Source organism: Protopterus annectens, chromosome 3.part0 (genome assembly GCF_019279795.1).
Source record: "Protopterus annectens isolate FY-2018-M chromosome 3.part0, PAN1.0, whole genome shotgun sequence".
NCBI classification, from domain to species: Eukaryota; Metazoa; Chordata; order Ceratodontiformes; family Protopteridae; genus Protopterus; species Protopterus annectens.
This window is the reverse complement of record NC_056731.1, coordinates 106,452,092-106,473,703: the sequence shown is the minus strand read 5'-3', so window position 1 is coordinate 106,473,703 and position 21,612 is coordinate 106,452,092. Positions and strand designations below refer to the sequence as shown.

At 41.7% G+C, this 21,612-nt stretch overlaps 1 protein-coding gene across 2 annotated transcripts in view; it reads left to right on the top strand.

Annotated features, from left to right (window-relative positions):
- Nucleotides 1–21,612, top strand: part of FAM126A (family with sequence similarity 126 member A) — a 1,303,250-nt gene that overhangs the window by 1,141,536 nt on the left and 140,102 nt on the right. For both annotated transcript variants that reach the window (XM_044064612.1, XM_044064613.1), the window contains exon 10: nt 8,813–8,900. In XM_044064612.1, the coding sequence (XP_043920547.1) occupies nt 8,813–8,900 (88 nt within the window). The remainder of the gene's footprint in view (nt 1–8,812; nt 8,901–21,612) is intronic.

The window sequence follows — 21,612 nt, the reverse complement described above, 5'->3', positions numbered from 1 at the left end:
CTGTTTTTTCTGCGGGCATAGTTTAGTGTGTGTTTTATAACTTAGGCGGGTTTACTTGAGCCTAGTTGGTTACATTATTTTCAGGCTGTATTTAGGCTTGTGTGGGTTGTGTTTAGAATTAAGCCTAAAGTTGTTTCTAACATGTCTGAGCAAAAAGACAAACACCCCAAGTCTGGATTTAAGAAATGTCCAGACTGTGGGCAGAAGATGTCTCTCACTGTTTGGCACGTTCAGTGCATGTATTGTTTAGGTGCGGTGCACTTGCAGGAGTCCTGCAGCATTTGCCATTCCTTTTCTGCAAGGGTTCTTTTGGAGAGGAAAAGGAAGCTTGTGGACAGGGGTTTGCTGAAGCATCCTTTTGCTGTAGCCTTGACTGACCAGGATGGGGTCAGCAAGTCCTCTAAATCCTCTGCAGATTCCAAAGCATCCAAAGAATCGATAAAGTCTAAGAAACTAGAGGATCCCAGGACTTAGGCTCCACAGCTTTCGGAGCGGAGTGTCTCTTCATTTTGGAGCTGGCCCACAGTTCTGGAGCCGGCCTCCGAGAGACCTGTATCTCCACTCCTCCAATCTGCACCGTCTGTGTACTCCTCCAGGTCTTCTGTCAGCCTGAAACAAAAGCACTGGATGTAACACAGCAAAATGTCCAATTTATTAAAAGTAAGCCTCTCGGATTTGGATATGGACCGATTGGTGCAGAAGCTCTTACAGGCACCAAGGCTTGCTAAATTGTTGTCTGCTCTGACCCGAGCGTCGGAACCGAAGACCACCACCCCGGACTTGACTGCTTCTCCTCCGAGCCGTACCGGATCTTCGGAGCCGGAGGGGGCCAACCTGCTAATAGTGCAGCCGATACCTGCTCCTGTGTCATCGGTTCCATCTACTCTGATGTCCTCTGCACGACCGGGGACTCTAGGGGCTGACACTCTCCTGTCTGGTCCGGGGAGGATAGTCGCACTGACCTGTCGGTGCCGACTCTTCCTCTTGGGGCCTCGGCTCTGATGAGCTTGGCTCCTACCTCGGGCTCGGAGCCCACGGCCACGGTGCGGGAGGGGCTGGCGGTTCCTTCGGGTCCATCGACTCCTTCTCATCAGAGCCATGATGCTTTCGAAGCCATGAGGAGAGCCTTGTCCCCAAATACATTCTTAACACCAGGTCTGGCCTCTTCTTCCCCCAAAGCGCCTGTGTCCATTTCTGCCTCCATCGTCCAGGCCAAGCATTGAGACCCGGAGCCTCAGGTAGCCCCACAGGACACCCCTTGCTCTTCCAAGACCTCCCCAGAGGCTCCCACTGAGGAGGTTCCCAGGAAGAGATTGTGTAAGATGAGACACCTGGACTCCCCACAGGATTCCTTGATATCTGTCACTGACTTGGATGAGTCAGAAGGGTCCCCTCAATCCCTCTCTGAAGATAAGATACTTGAGATCTTTGTGCAGAGGGGTGATTGGCAGTCCAAAAGCCCTACTGAGGACGAGTCAGTTCTCCTGAAGGCTTTCAGGTCTCAACCTTCCACCTCTTGGGGGTGTCTGCCCTTCGATAAGCTCATGCAGCTGGTCTCTCTGAGGGCATGGAACCTGTCCCTCGGAGGCCTACCAAGTTTATTACTGCCCCTGTGGATAAAGCCTTCTTGACCAAGGAAGTCCCTGTTGATGCCATGGTGGTGGCGGTGGCCACCAAGAAGGAAATGTCTGAGACTTCCTCATAACAGAGAGTCCAGGATCATGGAACGATACGGGAAATGCATGTTTAGTTCAGTGACTTTTACACTCCAATCCCTGAACTATTTGACCCATTTCACCAGACTGCAAAGAGATCTCCTTAAGGAGTTGTGAGCTGCTCTTCAGGGTGCTGTAGCTGCAGGGGCTTCCGACAAAGTTGCCGCCCATCTTGCTACCCTAAACTCCATTGTGAACTCGTCCATGCAGCTCATATGTGCAGCCGATGGGACGAGTAGGGCAGCGAGTACAGGAGTTGCTCTACGAAGACATTCCTGGATGCACTTGTGTTCCATTGCGGAGCCCTTTAAGTCTTCATTTGTGAACACCCCTTTCGATGGCTCATCTCTTTTTGGGCCCAAAGTGAAGGAAACTCTCACCAGGTGTGAGCAGGAGGGAAAGACTCTGTCTACCGTCGGAGTCCACTTTTCCACCCCTACGCGGCCTTACCCCAAAGGCCAAAGGGGTGTGATGATGTGGTTCCAAAAAGCCCAAGTAGCCTTTCAGGACACACGTGGTGAACCCCCCTCTAGGGACAGAGGAAGGAGTAATCATGGAAGACGCCGCCTTCGCGGCAGAGGGGGTCCACAGCACCAGGTTGACAGAGATCACTTCTCGGGTCAGCCCTATCAGCGCTCCTGAAGGGAGGCCCAACTGTCCTGCTCTGGAGGCAGTCGAGGGTCGCTTATCCTTGTACCCAGAGGCCTGGCGAGATATAACAAATGACAACTGGGTAGAAAGTATTATTTCCAGAGGGTATTTCATACCGTTCTCCTCTCCACCCACACCCCCAAGGAGAATCCCGGATGTTCCACCCAGTTACAAGGAACTATAGAGGTCCGCAAGTTGCTAGAAAAAAAGTCATCCATCCAGTCCCAGCAGACCAGATAGGATGCAGAACTTACTCAAGATTCTTTTTGGTTCCAAAGAAAACAGGGGACTGGAGACCTATTTTGGACCTCAGCAGACTCAACCAATTTGTCAAGAAAGAGAAGTTCCGGATGGTCACGCTACAGTCGATACTTCCTTTCTTAGGGAGAGACCATTGGATGTGCTCGATAGATCTCAAGGATGCGTACTACCACATAAAAATGGCCAGGCCATCCAGAGATCATCTGCGTTTTCGGCTGGGAGCCAATCATTATGAATTTCGGGCCCTGCCCTTTGGTCTCACTACAGCCCCCCCAGAGTGTTCACTAAATGCATGGCAGTGGTCATGTCTCACCTGAGGTGTCTAGGATTCCAGGTGTTTCCGTATCTTGACGATTGGCTCCTTACCACCAGGCATCAACTAATTCAGGCAAGAGAATACACTCTGACACTCTGCAATCACTTAGGCATTGCGATCAATTCAGAAAAGTCTGCCTTATCGTCATTGCAGCATATCATCTTTATAGGGGCAGAGTTAGACACTTCAACCACCACTCTACGACTATTAATTGAGAGAGTCTTTCTTCTTCACCAACAAGTCAGCTTTTTGGCATCAAAGGACAGAGCACCAGCAGCAGAAGTTTTAAAAGTTTTGGGTTTGATGGCTGCAGCGATCTTGACCATACCATTAGCAAGGATGCATATGCAAATTCTTCAATGGCTGCTGTTTACTCAGTGGTCTTAACAGGAACTTCCAATGAATCACTTGATTTTAATTGCAAACTCTTGCAAGAGAGATCTCCAGTGGTGGTTGACGTCTCTTCATGCAAGCATAGGACGCCCCTTTGTACTACCCCCACCAGTAGCCACTGTGATCATGGACGCTTCCCTGATAGTGTTTGGGGGGCATTTGCAGGGAAAGACTGCCCAAGGCACATGGACAGATCATGAGTCACATCTGCATATCAATGTCCTGGAGATGAGAGCAGTACTTCTAGCATTGCAGTATTTCCAGGACTCTCTTCCTCTAGGGACGATTGCGATTCAGACAGACAATAAGTCAGTAGTCTGGAACTTGAACAAGAAAGGTGGGACCAAGTCTTACCCCCTTTGTCGAGAAGCCCTCCAAGTTTGGCAGTGGGCTGTCTCCTCCCAGCGCTTTCTATTGGCAACGCACATCCCGGGGAGATCCAACGTGATAGCAGACAAACTGAGCAGAGCAATTTTGTTGCCTGACAAGTGGTCCCTCAAGCAAGAGATTGCGGACAGAATTTTCTGCAAATGGGGCCAGCCTTGCTGCGATCTGTTTGTCAGTCACATCAACACGAAATGCAGAAGCTACTTTGCCCTGATTCCCCCTCCGGAAGAACCTCTGAGAGACACACTCATACACGATTGGCCCCCGGGTCTCGTCTATGCATTTCCACCAATCCTGCTAATGCCCAGATTTTTACAAAAGGCTATGTCACTGGGGAGGACCATCTTTCTTATAGCCCCTCATTGGCCTCGGCAGATTTGGTTCCTATTTCTTCATCATCATCTATTGGAGGATCCATGGATTCCCGACCCAGTTCCAGACCTTCTGACACATCTGTCGGGGGACCTCCTTCCTTCATTGCAGTCACTGAAGCTCTCAGCTTGGCTGCTCCAGTTCCCCTCATAGCCAGGCTTCATGATCTTTCTGATGAGACAAGGTAGATCCTGTTGTCTTCCCATAAGCCGTCCACTGGAAGATTATATCTTAGTAAGTGGAAGAGATTTCCATATGGGCTTCTAAGCAGAACATTGATCCTTATCAAGCCCCTTTGACGTCCGTTTTAGAATTCTTCACCATGATTTTTAATAAAGGTGCTGCAGCTGCTACAGTTCGGGTCCAGTTGGCTGCTGTATCTAACTTTCATCTCGGAGTGGATGGGCTGAACATTATGGCCCACAAGTTGTCCAAGGCCTTTATCAAAGGGAGCTTCCACATGAGGCCTCCAGTGAAAACTCCTTATTCTCTTTGGAATCTAAACTTTATGCTGTCTCGTATAATTCATCCCCCATTTGAACCAGCATCATCTTGTAATTTCAAATTTTTATCCTGGAAAACCATTTTTCTGGTAGCTATTACTTCTGCCCGCAGAGTGTCAGAACTTCAAGCCTTATCTATCAGCCCTCCTTATTTGATTTTTCATGCTGATAGAGTATCGCTTAGGACAAACCCCTCTTTTATGCCCAAAGTTTGTTCGGAATCTAATATAAACCAAGTCATTGAGTTGCCAGTCTTCTTCCCCAACCATTCCAACAAACTAGTATATGCTGCACAAACTTGACGTTCACAGACAGCTCAGATATTATTTGGACAGAACAAAAGATGTTAGAAAATCAGACCAGCTCTTTGTGTCTTTCTCTGAAGCTAGAAATGGTAGACCAGTGGCTAAAATAACGCTTTCTAAATGGCTATCTGATTGTATCACCTTTGTTTATTCAGCTGCTAATATGCCCTTACTACACAAATTAAAGCTCATTCTACCAGAGCAGTTTCTATGTCTTCTGCATTCCAAGCCAAATTGCCCCTTGATAACATTTGTGCTGCAGCCACTTGGTCTAAACCTCATACCTTTATCACTCATTACAAAGTCGATAGGGCCTCCAGGGACAGGGATTCCTTTGGGTCTACGGTCCTGAAGAATGTACTCCCATGAGCCACTCGAGATTGAGGGTGATAGGGACGCTACCCATCAGTGAAGAATGAATGGCGAGCTTGAACAACTTCACATTAAGAAGTTATGTACTCACCATAACTTTCCATGTGAGTTGTTCCATCTCGCCTTCATTCTTAATTCCCTGCCTCCATCCCCCACCTGGCTGATAGTTGACCTAGAGCCTGGTCTCATCCTGGTTATTCAATCCTTCTTCCTCTCTTGGGAGAGTAGTTCTCTTACAGGGAAATGGTACACGCAGCAAACAAGATCTGAGGTAATTCCCGCAGTGCATCATGGGATAAGGGGTTTGGTCTCGAGCTACTGGTAAACCTTGAGCTTTGCTAACAGCCATGTCGGAGCTGAGGTATTGGCTCCGAACCCATCAGTGAAGAATGAAGGTGAGATGTAACAACTCACATGGAACGTTATGGTGAGTACATAACTTCTTATTTGGGCTGTAGATCAGGTGAAAATATGTTTCTCTTTCTGTAGATACATTAGTTTTGCAGTCAGTTTAATCAAGTGTAGTGTGTAATTAATGACAGAGGACAAACATTATTTTTTGCTTTCCGTGTTTAATTAATGGCAGGAACCAATGTATCCCAAACAGTAATTGGACAGATGTATCAAAAAAGCTGCTTTACTTTCTGCAGCTGTTTTCTGTCTTCCAACACTGTCCGCTTTCCATTCCTAGCATGAGACGTTATCTTAACAATCACTGAAGAGTTCTTAACAGACTTGTCTGTTTCCCAGTATAGGATTGTAATCGAGGCATTTCATGCAGTAAAAGTGGGTTATAGTTAGTGACTCCTCTGATAATCCTGTATGTAGTGCTTGGAGAATTTGTCATGTGGTTTTGACATGGATGTCAAGATTCAACTGTTGAGCTCCACTTCACTCTAGTAGAAAATCTCTTGACATCTGTATTTAGAGTAGATAGTTTGTGGATTATAAGAGACCATTATAATCCCCTGTATTCTTGGGTATGCAACATGAAGTAAGGTCCCATTAGTAACATTGATGTAAAAATGCTTAATTTTCATAAGGAAAGCTCACCTGATTAAAACCATACTTTTACCTTTATCATTTATTAATATTTTGAAACAGAATTTTTAGAATATTCATCATATGCATCTACAACACAAAATATTTTTCTTTTTAAATGACTGTTTCATAATTGCTTCATATCTTTTTCAAATTTCTATCTGAATAAAATCTCTTTTTGGAAAAGAAATATGCAAGGAATGTGCAGATGTTTGAGTTAAGATGCCATGGGAACATTTTTTTTTTAATTTGGTATAAATGTTTTAATTTTGGTAACTTTGAGGATATTTACACAAGGTTAAATCCATTTACAAATTCAACAAGCTAGTACTGTTTTTGATCAGACTTTTGAGTATTTATTTCAGTGGTCTGTCTCATGAAGTCCGAAGTGTAGTTGGGCAGTTCCATTTTACAAAGTGATTTTGCTTTTGCTTTGTGTAATTAGATTTTCTGACAAAACTGCACATTAGCAGTGATTAAGTTAATGTGATGGGACAACAATTACTGCATTGGAAATTTAGTCTCAGAAGTAGAGAAGTAATGAAATTGTGGTTGTATGCTCATGTCTCATAAAAACAGTAGAAGACAACATGATAGTTTCATTAGTAAAGCAGTAGGCTGCCAAAGAGTGAGAACAGTCTGGTCTAGGTGAAGACTATGCTACAGATATTTAGAAAGTGAGTGACTGAACTCCCCTATGTTGGCTGAAAGGTTGCATGGGATGTGTGACCGTGGACAGTTTTCTTTGTAAATGATTTTAAATAATTTAAACTTGTAGAGTGTGCCTTTCATCAGTCCTGAGATTAAGAGCATTTGATAGGATGGAAAACTGCAGAGAGTGAGCAGGAAGTTTATTTTCTTAGTTTTTAAGTAAAACAAGAAGTTTGGACAAGGATTATGTGGGTTCAAAATTGCAGGTGTAGTGAATGTAGATTTGTTAATTATTTAACTCATTGAGTAAATTTGAAGAAGTTAACTGAATCAGTAATTTTCTTAGTACACGATGTTGTAGCTTTATCCTGAGCTGTAAAAATAGAGAAGTGAGGTTTTCTCATACAGAGTTAAATGAATCATGAAGAATGTTAGCTTAAACCCATCTTTTCAGTTCATAGATAACATTGCTAAAAGGAATTTAAGGGACTCTACAAAGACTCTAGAGTCCACATCCATTTTGGTGGAAGCAATTTTTTTTAAGTAGGACAGCTTGTCAAAAGTGCTGCCTTTAAAAAATGGTGCAGTCTTGGGGGCTTTGTCCCATTATCCCCCTTTTGTAAGTATCCCAACTGAAGAGTTGTACCACATTAAAATGGAACAATGCTGAGGTGTCTTAATCTACAAAAGTGTAGCCAGTCAGTTAGCCTATTTCAAATTATTGCATTTTTTAAAATGGGGAATCTATTTCTCCGAAGTATATGCAAAAATAAAGGTCTGTGGCTGACCAAGTTTGCTGATAACTGCAAACTATAAGCTGTCATAGAATCTCCAAATTATGTCAACATCCTACAAGACGGTGTTACACAAACAAGCGATTGGTGCCAAAGTCATGGCCTTGTACTCAATGCAAAAAAATGTATTATCTCTTTCGGTAAGAGTGATGTTCCTGCTAACTACCACATTAATAAGAACACCCTAAGTACACACGCAGTAGTGAGGGACCTGGACACACCGGTTGACAGCAGTCTTACCGTGACTCCACAGAAGTAAGAAGGGTATTCTATATTGCTCATCTCATAAGTAAGGGCATTGCCTCCAGAAAAAAAAGTTATTACCTCCCTGTACTCTTCCCTCATTAGGGCAGTAATTAAGTACAGTGCCCCTTTTTGTGTGTACCTTTCCATGCACCTGCAGCAATTGGAGAAACTACAAAGGTTCCTCACAAGGAAAATTCAAGGTCTTCAGCATCTGTCCTATGTGGATCATCTGAAATCGCTGTCACTGCATTCTGTTTCATACAGATTACTCTGAGGCGATCTCTGCCTTGCATATAAGGCAATTTCTGACCCTGTTTTATTGGAAGTGCTGCATATCCACAAGTCAAATGGTACACAGATTACTTGCTCTAAAGACCTTAACCTGGAACCTGCTGGAGAGCCAGATTTGTCTCCCAGAGATACCACCACTTCATGTCAAACAGAGCACCTCACTGGCCCTCGTCAAACGCAGTCTAGACGGTTGTATAGGTAACCATAAATTCACCCCAGGGGTTCCACCTTTGTCCCTCTTGGACATGGGCATTAGGTGCTGATTGTGGAAATAAGGGTAGAACCTGGATAGACTTGTAAGGTCCCTAGGGCCATTAGTCTAGTAACTTCCTATGGTCCTATGAAAAAGTGACCTTAAGAAGTGACTAGAGACTACAGAGCACAGATTCAATAGTATTTTTTCAGAGCTTAAATTTTATTTTTATTTTTGGGATTTTTAGTCTATCTAAACGTGCAGCTATGAAAAGATTTGTTTTTTGATTTTTGAACTGGTTCCATGTTTGTGTTTCTACAGTTACAATGGAGAGTGGGATCTTGCTCGTAAAGCACTGGATGATGTAATATACAGAGCTCAGCTGGAGTTGTATCCTGAACCATTACTGGTAATCATTTTTTGTGTCTCAGACTTAAAATGTTATCATATTTAAATGCTTGATACAGATTTTTGAAATCATAAAGTGATTTAGCTTGTAAATTTGTGTTTCTCATTCTTTTGCCATATATGATTAATGAGCAGGAGGTGTTGCAATTTTGTATAAAACTCCCTAACTATAACCCTACTTAAACAAGAGCGCCCACAATTTAAAACTGTTGATCATTTTAGTAACACTAAAGATTATTAATAGAAAAAAAAACAATCTCTATCCCAGCTTTATACATCACATAAGGTAATAACATCAGTGGTACCAAAAATCTCCTTCACTTTATATCTTGCAATGTCCTCTGATGAGATCCTCATCCCAGGAGACTTAAACTTAGACTTGCAGCTTATAAACAGTACTGCCACAAGAGAATCAATAAATGTATATGGATTTACTCAATTTCATTCCCCACTAGCCCACTAGAATAGACAAAAACTACAGCAGGCAGTCAACCTTAAACTGTGTGCTTACCAATAAACTAGACAAAGTAATTGCAGTTGGGATGCCTATCAGACACCATAAGTGATCACCTGACAAAATATTCCTTTAAAAGCTGTAATAGCCAGGACAAATAAGTTATATACAGCCAAGTACGAAATTCAACCAAGTTCAACAAAGACACCTGTACTAAAACACTGTTTTATTATAACTGAAATGTGCCAAAATCTATGCCTCTAGACTCTACGGTCTCCCACTTCAATGACATTTTCCAAAAAATCCTTAACAACTTAGTCCCAATCTGTAATGAGTGAACTCCAACCCCGCACTATGGTTAACTAAAGTAACTAAGCAACTAATGTTAAAACATGACAAAGCATGGAAAGAAAGCTGTAAACATAACACTCGAAACCTGATAGAGATACTTAAACATTAAGAAGCCTTACTAAATTCTGTATCAGATTAAGCAACAAACCTACAAACATAAAAAAAACATAAACGTTTCTGGTCATCCCTAAATAGGTTATTGCACCCCAGCCAAACTACCACTCCTTCACCAAACAACTGGTAACTGCACTGAATCAATCTTCCTCCAGTTCAACAACTACTTTGTACAGACCATGTTGTCCTTAGTTAACAGTGACCCTGCCAACTACTTTGTCAAGACCATGTTGTCCTTGGTTAACATTGACCCTGCCACTTCTCTCTCACTCTCATCAACAAATTCAAATGTCTCCCATCACTTCACCTTCACCCCTGTACCTACCTCTACTAAAAAATGTTTCTACTTAAATTCAAACTCACCAACTTGACTGCTGACAAACTCGCATAAGAATATAAAAAAAAAAAGCTACTGATACCATTGCTTTCTCCATCTCCATACTGGTAAATAGGTCTGTATCTGAACAATAACTGCCATCTGGAAACATTCCTTTATTATTCCATTACACAAAGGGGGTACGGCAACTGACTTAACAGTTACAGGCCCATAGCTATCCTTTCTCCACTTTCAGAAATCCTTGAAAAGTGTATCCACACACAACTCATACAGCATCTCGGCTCCAGTAACCTCCTTTCCAAACCACAGCATGGTTTCTGACCCAAAGTATAACCACTGCCCTACTTCATTTTGCTAACACTGTATATCAACTTAGAAATAATGGCAAACCAGTTTCAGTAATGTTTTTAGACTTAACTAAAGCTTTCAACACAGTATCACATCAGCATTTACTCTCAGAACTTGTTTTTGTTTGACTTTCTTGATGCCTCCTTATATGGTTCCTTAGTTATCTGTCTGATAAAAAACAAGCAGTCATATGGCACCAGGATTATTCCCCATATCAACCTGTCACCGTAGCAGTCCCACAAAGGTCAATCCTTAGACCACTCCTCTCTAACATCTGCATAAATAAACTTCAAACTGCCACACAACACACAAGTATTGTCCAATATGCTTGTGATTCAACATTAATACGTGCAGGCCCAACTCTCTACAAACTCCAGGAATTTACCCAAACTTCTTTTATTTCTAGAGAAACCTGGCTTAAAGATCCATGCCTTCTCCTTAATCCTAACAAAACAAAATTAATGCTTTTCACCCCAAAACAATACAGCAACCAAAAGCAGTCTTTCTTAATTACGTTAGTAAACGACACTAAAATAGGCGCAATTGCACACAGTAAACTCCTATAGTAGTCATTGATGAAAATCTCAGATTTTGACTACCATACCTACCAAACCATAATAGAGACCAATCTGAAACTGCCGTCCCACTATAGAGCCAAACAGTACCTTACAAACACAGCACAACAAACATTATCTTTGACCTACTTACTTCAGCCCTGTTTTATGCATCTTTTATCCTAACATAAATACCACTCTTGAATCCAAACTAACCTCTTCCTGTAAAAAATTGCTAAATTTGCCACTAACTCAACACACAAAACACGCAACTGTCAAGTCTTGAGACAATTTAACCGTCTTGAACTAAGCAGTGTCCTAAAGTATTCATAATTAGTATTTGCATATAAACTTATTTACTATCCAGATAAATGCCCCACACTACAGAATGTCTTACTGCTTTGCTCCCTTTCAAGGGACTTCCACTGTGCCAACAAGTTCTTATTAAAACAATTAAGTCTAATAACTCAGCTAGAAACTCACTTTACTTCTGCTACATCTCAAAAATGTAGAACCACCGTCCCAGAACACATCAAACTCCCTGACAAACTACCACACTTTAAAAGCCATCACAAACTACATCTGAATAAATCCTGGTCGTGCTCATGCTCAGCACCAGACCTACTCTCCATTATTTCCTCCATTTTCTTCCCCGTCTTAACCCGCTTCCCTTCCACTCATAACACACCTCTTTCTCTCCGCCTTTCTCACTTCATCTAATTATTTTCTAACTTCCTATCTCCTGTACCACACTCTAAACTCTAGCTATACTCTGAAAATATCTATGCCTCCTTACATAGTTATACCGTGTGCTATAATGTTTTCCCTTCTAAAGTATAAATCCATTTACTTCCTGCAAGAATTTAGAGCTACCAAAACTGTGTGCACTTATGTATATATATTGATGTAATGCTTTTTTTGTGTATACGTGTTTTGCAACTGTTTATTTTTGTGAAATGTGACTGTTACTTTTCTGAGAGCTGTCTAAATTCACTTGTTAATATAAATGTACTGTGATGAAACTTTTCTTCCTGGGCCTCTGCTGAAAATTGTCTTGTCCAGTTAGACTTTCCTGGTTAACAAAGACAAATAAAGGGAATAGAGTAATCCTAGAAGTAACACTATTTATTATTTTCAGTGGAGTTAAGAAATGTGTTAACTTTTTATGGTTTTGATAATGTCTGTGGGCAAGACAAAGTGGTCAGTTATAACTACCTGGATAGGATCAGTATTGTACAGGTGTAACCAAAATGCTATGAGTTGTGATGATAAAGGAGCCAACTTTTCAGATTTTAATAGCAGACGCAGGCTACAGATCACATGTAAAAAGAACGACAGTTTAGACTGCTGCTCTTAAGGATAGATACTGAACTGTTAGGTTACAGGTTTAATCAGTTGCTTTCCCTTGTTCAAGGCATTTCTCTGCATTCATTTTACTGGTTCTGATTGCATGTTTGTAATGAAAAGTTCAACATACCTTGTGCACAAAGTACAGAGTGGCATTTTATGTTTGGGTACACAGTATCATGTTGCTGATACTCAAGTCCTGTTTGATCAACAAAAGTTTGCCAAAACTACTTTTATTTAAGTATCCAGAAATTAAAACACAACTCCATTTAAAGTATATTTTTGTGTATAATCTGCTTGCATTTTTAATGTGAATATCTGATTGCTTTGTTGTACAATGTACATGTTTGGTGTACTACTCTGCATAAAAATATTTCTCTCTTGTTTAACTTGTACTACAATGCATAAAAATGTTTTTCTTTTGCTTAACAATGTAGAGCTTTTCTCCCTGAGTCTCCGCTGTAAATGAACCTAGTTCAGTCGGATTGCCCAGTTAACAAATGTAAAATAAAATAAATAAGTAAAATAAAATATAACCTGTCTTTATTAAACACATGTGGAAAATGCAAAGAACAGTTGCACTCAATATCAGTATTTTAAACCAAATTTTGCAGTAAAGTAATTGCAGCCACAGTGGTGCAGTAGTTAGCATTGCCACCTCACAGCAAGAGGTTCTCCAGTTCGATCCTCAGCTGGGGTGCCTTCTGTGCAGACTCTGCATGTCCTCCCTGTGGTCTCATGGGTTTCCTCCGGGTGCTCCGGTTTCCTCCCACATCCCAAATATATGGTATAAGTGGATTTGACACTCTAAATTGGGCCTAGGCGTGAGTGCATGTGTGTGTGTGCCTTCTGTGGAAGGTTGGGCGCCGGGCTGGCAACTCGACACAGTAAAAACTCCACTGCCAGTCATGAGCGGACAGGTGAGCCGCTATGGCGACCCCTAAAAAGCCGGAAGAAGTAGTAGTCTTACTTATCAAACATTCTACAGTAACATTTATATTGTATTGTGTTATGTTCAGAGGCTTAACTTCTTAAATACTGTGGTTCATTATTCAACAATTTATAACACATACTTGTCAGCCAGCTTAAAAATAGTTATTACTAAAACAGTTTGTCAGCCACTCACTTTTAGTCAATTTATATTTCATAAAATACTTGGAACACTTTTTCAAATATTGAAAAACTTCCTTTACTAGATTATATATATATATATATATATATATATATATATAGATAGATGTGTGTATGAATGTATTGCTTTATTATTTAAAGGAGTTACAGATTTCAGTTCACTTTTTAAACTGAGCTGTTTTAATATTGACATCCAACAACAAGCTCCTACTCAAAATCGCTGAAGGTGTATGTGCAAAAATTACCTTAAATTTTCTAATAAAATATCAAATGTCCAGTAATTCTTCTGAAACAGAACATTCTGAAGTTGTAATGTACTTCAGACCTTTTTGCAGTAAGCCCAATTTTCTTGTGAGGAGCCCAAGTGTCCTGGGTGTATGATGTGACGTGGCCCCTCCACTTCCAAGACAGGTGAGCTGGTCAGCCACTTATCTCCACCCTTCTCCTTTGCCAGCTTAAACTGGTGCCTGGGTTGCTAGATGAATCTGAGTCTCCTGGGTGATCGTGAGGGGTTTATCCCACATTTTAGGCACAGCATTTTAGTGGTTGAATGAGCTCTCTGTTGTTTTTGTAGGTGCCCATGGTAGAAAAATTAATAATATGAGTCTTATCTTTGCTGCGGCGACCCCTAACCGGGAAAAGACACAACATTCTAGTTTTTTGAGGAGTTTGAGAGATGAAGATCTTACTTCCTTTGAAGAGGTTTTTAGATTGACTATGCCTTGAAGATTAATTTGATTTTATTTCCATGTTTTTGTTTTATGTATGGATTTTAGCTTGGAATGCCTTGATGATATTGTTTTACTGTGTTAGTCCTCATAGTGGCTTGATATTCTGCTCTTTATACTCCTTTTGCAGGTGTTCTTGGCTGCACTGTGTATTTCCTTGTGACTAGGTTCAGAGCTCTGTATTCTTAACATCTTGTTTGGAGAGGTGATTATCAGAGTAAATTATATCAGTGGCTTTTATGCACTTTGTGTGTCCCATTCCTCAGACAAAATATTTATACATAGCCAGTGGAGATCTTGCGCTTAATAAGATATTGGTGATGGTGATATGCTATTTATTTGCCGATGTATTAGCTTCACTGTTGCATGTTCTCCTCTGTTTTTATTAATCTAGTCTCATGGAAACTGATCTTCCTATAATGCTGAGAGTGACAAAGTAATTAGAGTGACTCATTTTTTTGTCAAGTATGTTTTTTTTTTCTCAACACTTACTGTCTTCACTAATTTAAATTTTGTTTTCAGTTTCTGATACTGCCTTTGAACAGTTGTATTCTGGCTTCAAAATCTGTCAACAGATGTGTTTGTAGTAGCCGTATAGTATTCAAAAATTACAGCACACAGTGCTTATTTTGTCTGGGCCCAGGCCGTAGTATGGAAGGATGTCACCACTGTGCTGTATTTAAGGAAGCTACCGAAGTAAGAATGCTCATCTCTTTAAGCTTTGTGACTGAAAGATGCCATAAACCCTTAAAAAGATGTCTACAAAACTGTTTTCCATTAAGCTCCAGGATGCAGCAATAGCAGGAAAAAATGAAGTAAATCATTCAAAACAGTCTTTGGGGGGTGGAGATTTCTCACCTACAGGCTATGGCAAAGTTCTACTGTGGTTAACATAACATTTGTAAATACTTCATAAGCAGTGTGCGCGTATTTTCTTCAGTACAAAGTTCTGCCTGCCTAGGATTATTTTGGATGACCGAGGTTGAAGCACGTAAATTTTAATACTGGAAGAGTTTGTGACCACACGAGCTTCAAGCTTCAGTTGAAAATGGGGCAGCTTCCCTGACTTGGTGTCAACGTATGTAGATGAAAATGGCAAGTCAGATTTTGTCTCTGCACAGAACATCGGGGACCAGCACTGGTAAAATTTAGTTAACATGGCATGTGACAGTGGGATCCTTCACAGGTACTTCCAAAGAGCCGTGGTTAAAAGAGCAAGGGAGGGAGTAGAGTATTTCCCTTTTTGTATGTAAAATGTTCATTTTATTTCCAAAATCATATCTATTAACACTGTCTGTGCAGTCCTCATGCATGGTACAGTAGAATTTTATACCAGAAACTGGCCTGATTTAATTTTAAACAAATGTATGAAATACCCCCTTGTTCTTAGTATGTACATCTCATTTCAGAGTTGGTGTTGACATTTTGGAACTTTCAACAGTAAACATCTTTTTAATCCCCCCACATATATCTTTCAGTATGTAATTTGAAGTCTGTTCCTGTGGTCTTTATTCAACAGCAAAACTTTAAGTCATTAACATCTCAAATTGCAATCCACTCCCCCCCCCCCCCAGCTTTCTCTGCTATAAACCAAACTACTTACATATGTCTTTATCCTTCCTGCTTATTCTACATCCGCAGCCCCCCAAACTACTTACATATGTCTTTATCCTTCCTGCTTATTCTACATCCGCAGCCCCCCAAACTACTTACATATGTCTTTATCCTTCCTGCTTATTCTACATCCGCAGCCCCCCAAACTACTTACATATGTCTTTATCCTTCCTGCTTATTCTACATCCACAACCCCCCAAACTACTTACATGTGTCTTTATCCTTCCTGTTTATTCTACATCCGCAGCCCCCCCAAACTACTTACATATGTCTTTATCCTTCCTGCTTATTCTACATCCGCAGCCCCCCAAACTACTTACATGTGTCTTTATCCTTCCTGCTTATTCTACATCCGCAGCCCCCCAAACTACTTACATATGTCTTTATCCTTCCTGTTTATTCTACATCCGCAGCCCCCCAAACTACTTACATATGTCTTTATCCTTCCTGTTTATTCTACATCCGCAGCCCCCCAAACTGTCTTTATCCTTCCTGCTTATTCTACATCCGCAGCCCCCCAAACTACTTACATATGTCTTTATCCTTCCTGCTTATTCTACATCCGCAGCCCCCCAAACTACTTACATATGTCTTTGTCCTTCCTGCTTATTCTACATCCGCAGCCCCCCAAACTACTTACATATGTCTTTATCCTTCCTGTTTATTCTACATCCGCAGCCCCCCAAACTGTGTCTTTATCCTTCCTGCTTATTCTACATCCGCAGCCCCCCAAACTACTTACATATGTCTTTATCCTTCCTGCTTATTCTACATCCGCAGCCCCCCAAACTACTTACATATGTCTTTATCCTTCCTGCTTATTCTACATCCGCAGCCCCCCAAACTACTTACATATGTCTTTATCCTTCCTGTTTATTCTACATCCGCAGCCCCCCAAACTACTTACATGTGTCTTTATCCTTCCTGTTTATTCTACATCCGCAGCCCCCCAAACTACTTACATATGTCTTTATCCTTCCTGCTTATTCTACATCCGCAGCCCCTTCTCTTCTGCCTCTTTCCCTTGTGTGTTAGACAATTGTTCTTAGCTCTCGTGTACTTCCTTCTGCTTCCACTCTGTTTTGGCTCTCTACCCCACTGTTGTCTTTGGTTAGCAACACTTTTCTGGAGACTTTCCTCTTATAAGCTCATTTATTAATATTGTCTTTCCCCCTCAGTCTTTACATATCTGTGCCACTGCTGCCGTGCCATTTTGTAATCATTATCATAAGGAAGGCTTTAAACACAGATGGAATCTTGCATACAGATCATAGCAGAAATTGGAAGAAATTTCTGTGGTTGGTCAGATTAAAGTTTCTCCCATATTATTGGTCATCTCATTAAATTTGATGTCCCAGAGAAGCATTTCTCACATTTATACCTCTCTTGTAAGACTAATTATAGAGCAGAGCTGCTGTTAGGGGGTATTGCCTAGGGCATCAGGCAGTCTATTTGCCCAGTCAGTTTGAAGTTGAGGACCAGCGCAAGTCCTTTTACACTTCAGGCACAAAACAAATATGTTTATACCATTGTATATGAAACAGATCTTTACTCTAGGTACACTTGTGTTGAACTGTAGAAAGCAGCGATTATATCTCCTTGGTACAGATCAGTATTTCTAAAATAAAAACAAAAGATTATACCAAATTATTACTACCGTTACCAACACTCGCTGACTGTTTCAGCAGCTGTTACTTTTGATTGCAGCTGCTTATTTGATTGTCAAATACTGCTTGCAGACACCAGCTGGATCTTTGGATGCATTGTTTATCATACCTCCTAACAGTTTGTGCTCTGGACAGCTGCCCCCTTCACTCGTCCATAACTTTTTTTTTTTGAGAGTACTGTTCACTGTTCTGTAACCTGATGAGATGCCATCTGGTGCAGTTGGAGAATGTACATAGATTACTCAAAGAGAGAATAGAAGGACAATCCGGGCTTGTCTTGTAGCAAAAGACTATTGCAACACATTTTTCTCTGTAGCTTATCACCTTCGTAGTAGAGATCTGTTCCTGACAGAGCATAACAGACCTCTAGCTGTATGAACACCCTTTGTTTAGAGTACCTCCTGGTGACCTGAACAAAACAGGATGCTCAGCCTAAGTCAAACTTAATATCAGCCATATCATGAAATGGCACAGCTTTATACCTCAGACATCCAGGCCTGTGGAATAATCTTCCCCTTTCTCAGTAAAACACAACTCCTCAAGCCATTCCATTAAGAAGGAATTGGGTGACTGCATGGGCACCTGGGGATTCCAAGGTAGGATCCAAGGCATCAGGCCCCTAAATGACCAAGGGCTTTTTTCCTAAACCTGTGAATTTATGCTTCAAACCTTTTGTGGCTGTTGCATATTATAGAACCTGTACAGTCACAACCTTATTCTGGACAGTTCCAGTACCTTGTTTGTGTTGATTTTTTTTTTTTTTTTTAATTAGTGATATATTTTTGGTATGCCTACATTGGTTAGAGTTGGCTGCTACTGTTTGTTTTTTTTTTTCTTTTCATTAATGTTCACAGACTGTGTGCAAGGCACTTAAATGCTCTGTTCCATCTTTGGTATTAGCATAAGTCCTGTTTTGCTTTTTCTTTGTGTATTTGAAGATGGAGGACATTGTTCCCTTAGGAACTTTTCATTTGAGGAGAGGCATTTTGTAAAATGTTTCTTTAAATTAGCCACAAAACCTGCATGTAGTTTAACTCTGGTGTTTTGTTACTACTTAAACTATAATTTAATGTGATCTTTATTGTAATGGAAATAAAAATGACGACCTTTAACCTACTAGAACTAAGGATGTTCTGCAGTCCTATCTTTCCTTCATTCTTATATATGGGTTTGGTCGATTACAAAGCTCGAAGTCTCTAAGTTGGCTCGTAGCAATGTAGGTATCCCATAATGCACTACTAAGAATCCCCAGATCTCGTTTGCCATGTCTATGAGTTCAGAAGTGCTCTCTATCTTGGCCGTGGCTAAGTTGGAATTTTTTGCTTATTCAGTTTTCTATAATGATTGTTGTTGAATATAATAGTTAGTTTAGTATTAGTATCTTACAGTTGTTACCTTGTAGCCTTTAGTGTGTTTTTTGAATTTTACTGCAGTTGTTGCTGCTAATTGTTGGCCATCACTTCTGCAGGCCTTTCCTTACTGGTATTCCTTATTTAGGTGTGCTAGTTATTCCTACAATCACTTCTTAGGCATAGGTCTGTTTCTTATTAGGACCTATTTCAGCCTTTGTCTGTTGCTCCCTTGTTCACTGTCTCGCATTCCCCTCTGTTTAGGGTTAGGCCTGTTTAAGATAGAGGATCTAGTCGTCTATTGCCTTTTTCCTTGTGTGCTGTTTCCTCAGCAGAGCTAGGCATGTTTAAGTTAGAGGAGCTAGTCCTCTTTTGCCTTTTTCCTTGTGTGCTGTTTCCTCAGCAGGACTAGGCCCATTTAAGTTAGAGGACCTAGTCGTCTGTTGTTTTTCCCTTGTGTGTTGTTTTCTTGAGCAGAGCTAGGCCCGTTTAAGTTAGAGGACCTTGTCCTCTCTTTCTGCGTTTATATTTGGTGATTGTTGTTGTGACAGTATGTCTAAGGAGTCTAAAGATCATAAACCTTCAGGTTTTAAAAAAATTTCTTAAATGTTCTTGAAAAAATGTCCCTGACTGACGGACATAGTAATTGTGTTTACTGTTTGGGGTCCATACATCTTCAGGAGACATGTACCTTTTCCCACTTTTCCCGGGTGCTCCAGGAAAGGAAGATCAAACTGATCTTGGAAGGTCTCCTTAAACCTTCTTTTGATGAGGATTTAGCCAGTTCTTCATCCTCTCATTCCAGGTCTCCCTCTTCTAAAAAAGAGAAGGTCAAGTCGGTGAAAAGACAGTCTTCCACACCGACTGTTATATCAGGACCTCCACAGAAAATTGCTAAACTGGACAAACCTTCTACCTCTTCGGCTCCTCTGCCTTCGGAGCCGGTCGAGGTTATGGACATTGACACTCCAGTCTCGGCCCCAAGTTTTTCAGAGCCTATCACTGAACCCATATCTCTGATCCGGTCTAGAGATTTATTGCAAGTGTCCCTGACACTCAGATCTCCGATCTTGCAAAGATCTCGATCACCTACTTGTCTTCCAGATCCTCCAAGAGTCTTTCTGAGGAGGATGTCGAGAAAGTGGTGCTTAGACTTTTGAAGTCGTCGGCGCTATCAAATTTGTTGCTGGCTCCAACCCATTCAGTTCCGGAGCTGTCTAAGGCCATTTTACCTGCTTCTGTTCCTCTTATGAGCTATGTCGGTCCTTCAGAGCCAGAGCTATCTGTGCCATTTGTTGTGGAACCCTCAGTTCCAGCACCCCTACTGTCTGTCTCGGAGCTGAGTTCCGCTCCGACACCTTTGGTACCGTCCTTGGTGTCTAGGATCTGAAGCTCACTAGTCAGCCCCGACGGGGACACTTTTACCTGAACTTCTTCATTTCCGAGCCTACCTCTCGGTGCGTAGGCTCGGCTGAGATCAGATCCTACATCTGTCTCTGAGCTGATCGCTCTGGAGCCGAGGGCTACTTCTGCTTCCTTGGAACTGGTGGTGTCCTCTGAGCCAGAGAGATCTGCCTTCGAGATAAGGAGCGTGCTGTCTAGGTCTTCAGCTCCACACAAGGGTACCGATGCTCTTCCCTCTCAAGCTGTGACCTCTGTCTCAGCACTATCTTTCTCTCTTGACAGCAGAGACCTGCAGCCTCAGGAGCCCCCATTAGGTGGCCCCAGTCTTCCAAGACCTCCCCAGAATACCCTTCTGAGGAGCCTCTTACAGAAGAGAACTTGCAAGAAGAAGCATGTCGACCCTGAGTCCATCACCTCTGACACTGACCTCGAGGAGTCAGAAGGGTCCCCTAAGTCGTCTTTCGATGATATCTTCTTCGTAGATATCCAGAAACAGAGAGGTGGTTGGCCTACTATCACCCCTTCTGATGAGGAGTTGGTGTACCTGAAGGCTTTCAGGTCTCAACCTTCAGCCTCTTTGGTGTCTCCACCTTTTGATGAGCTGTTAGATTTAGTGAGCCGAAAGGTGTGGGAAACTCCTGATGCCGTGGAACCATTCTCCAAAGGCCCAACACATTTCTTTCAGCTCCCAACGAAAAAGAGTTCTTAATCAAAGGTGTGCCTGTAGATGACATGGTGGTGGCAGCAGCCACAAAGAAGGAACTAGCGGAAACTTCCTCATCTGTCCACCCACCAAACAAGGAGTCTTGAACGATGGACAGATACAGGAAGCATATTTTTTCTGCAGCGGCTTTTACACTCAGATTGCTGAATTACCTTACTCATTTCACTAGGCTTCAAAGAGATCTCCTAGAAGAGCTAGGAGATGCTATCCAAGGTACTTTAACTGAAGGAGTCCCTGAAAAGGTTACTGCTCAGTTGTCTACCTTAAACTCCATTGTTAACTCCTCCATGAGACTGATATCTTGCGCAGCAGATGGAGCGAGCAGGGCAGTGGGTTTCCCTTAGGAGACACTCCTGGATGTGTTTATGTAACTTTGCGGAGCCCTTCAAATCTAAATTTACCAATGCCCCCTTTGACGTTTCCCCTCTGTTTGGACCAAAAGTAAAAGACGCACTCACCAGATGCGAGCAGGAAGGGAAAACTCTCTCTGCCATGGGAGTACATTTTTCCCTCCCTTCTAGGCCATACCCTAAGGGTCACAGAGGCGGAAAAATGTGGTTCAAGAAATCTCAGAGATTTTTCCCGGACGCA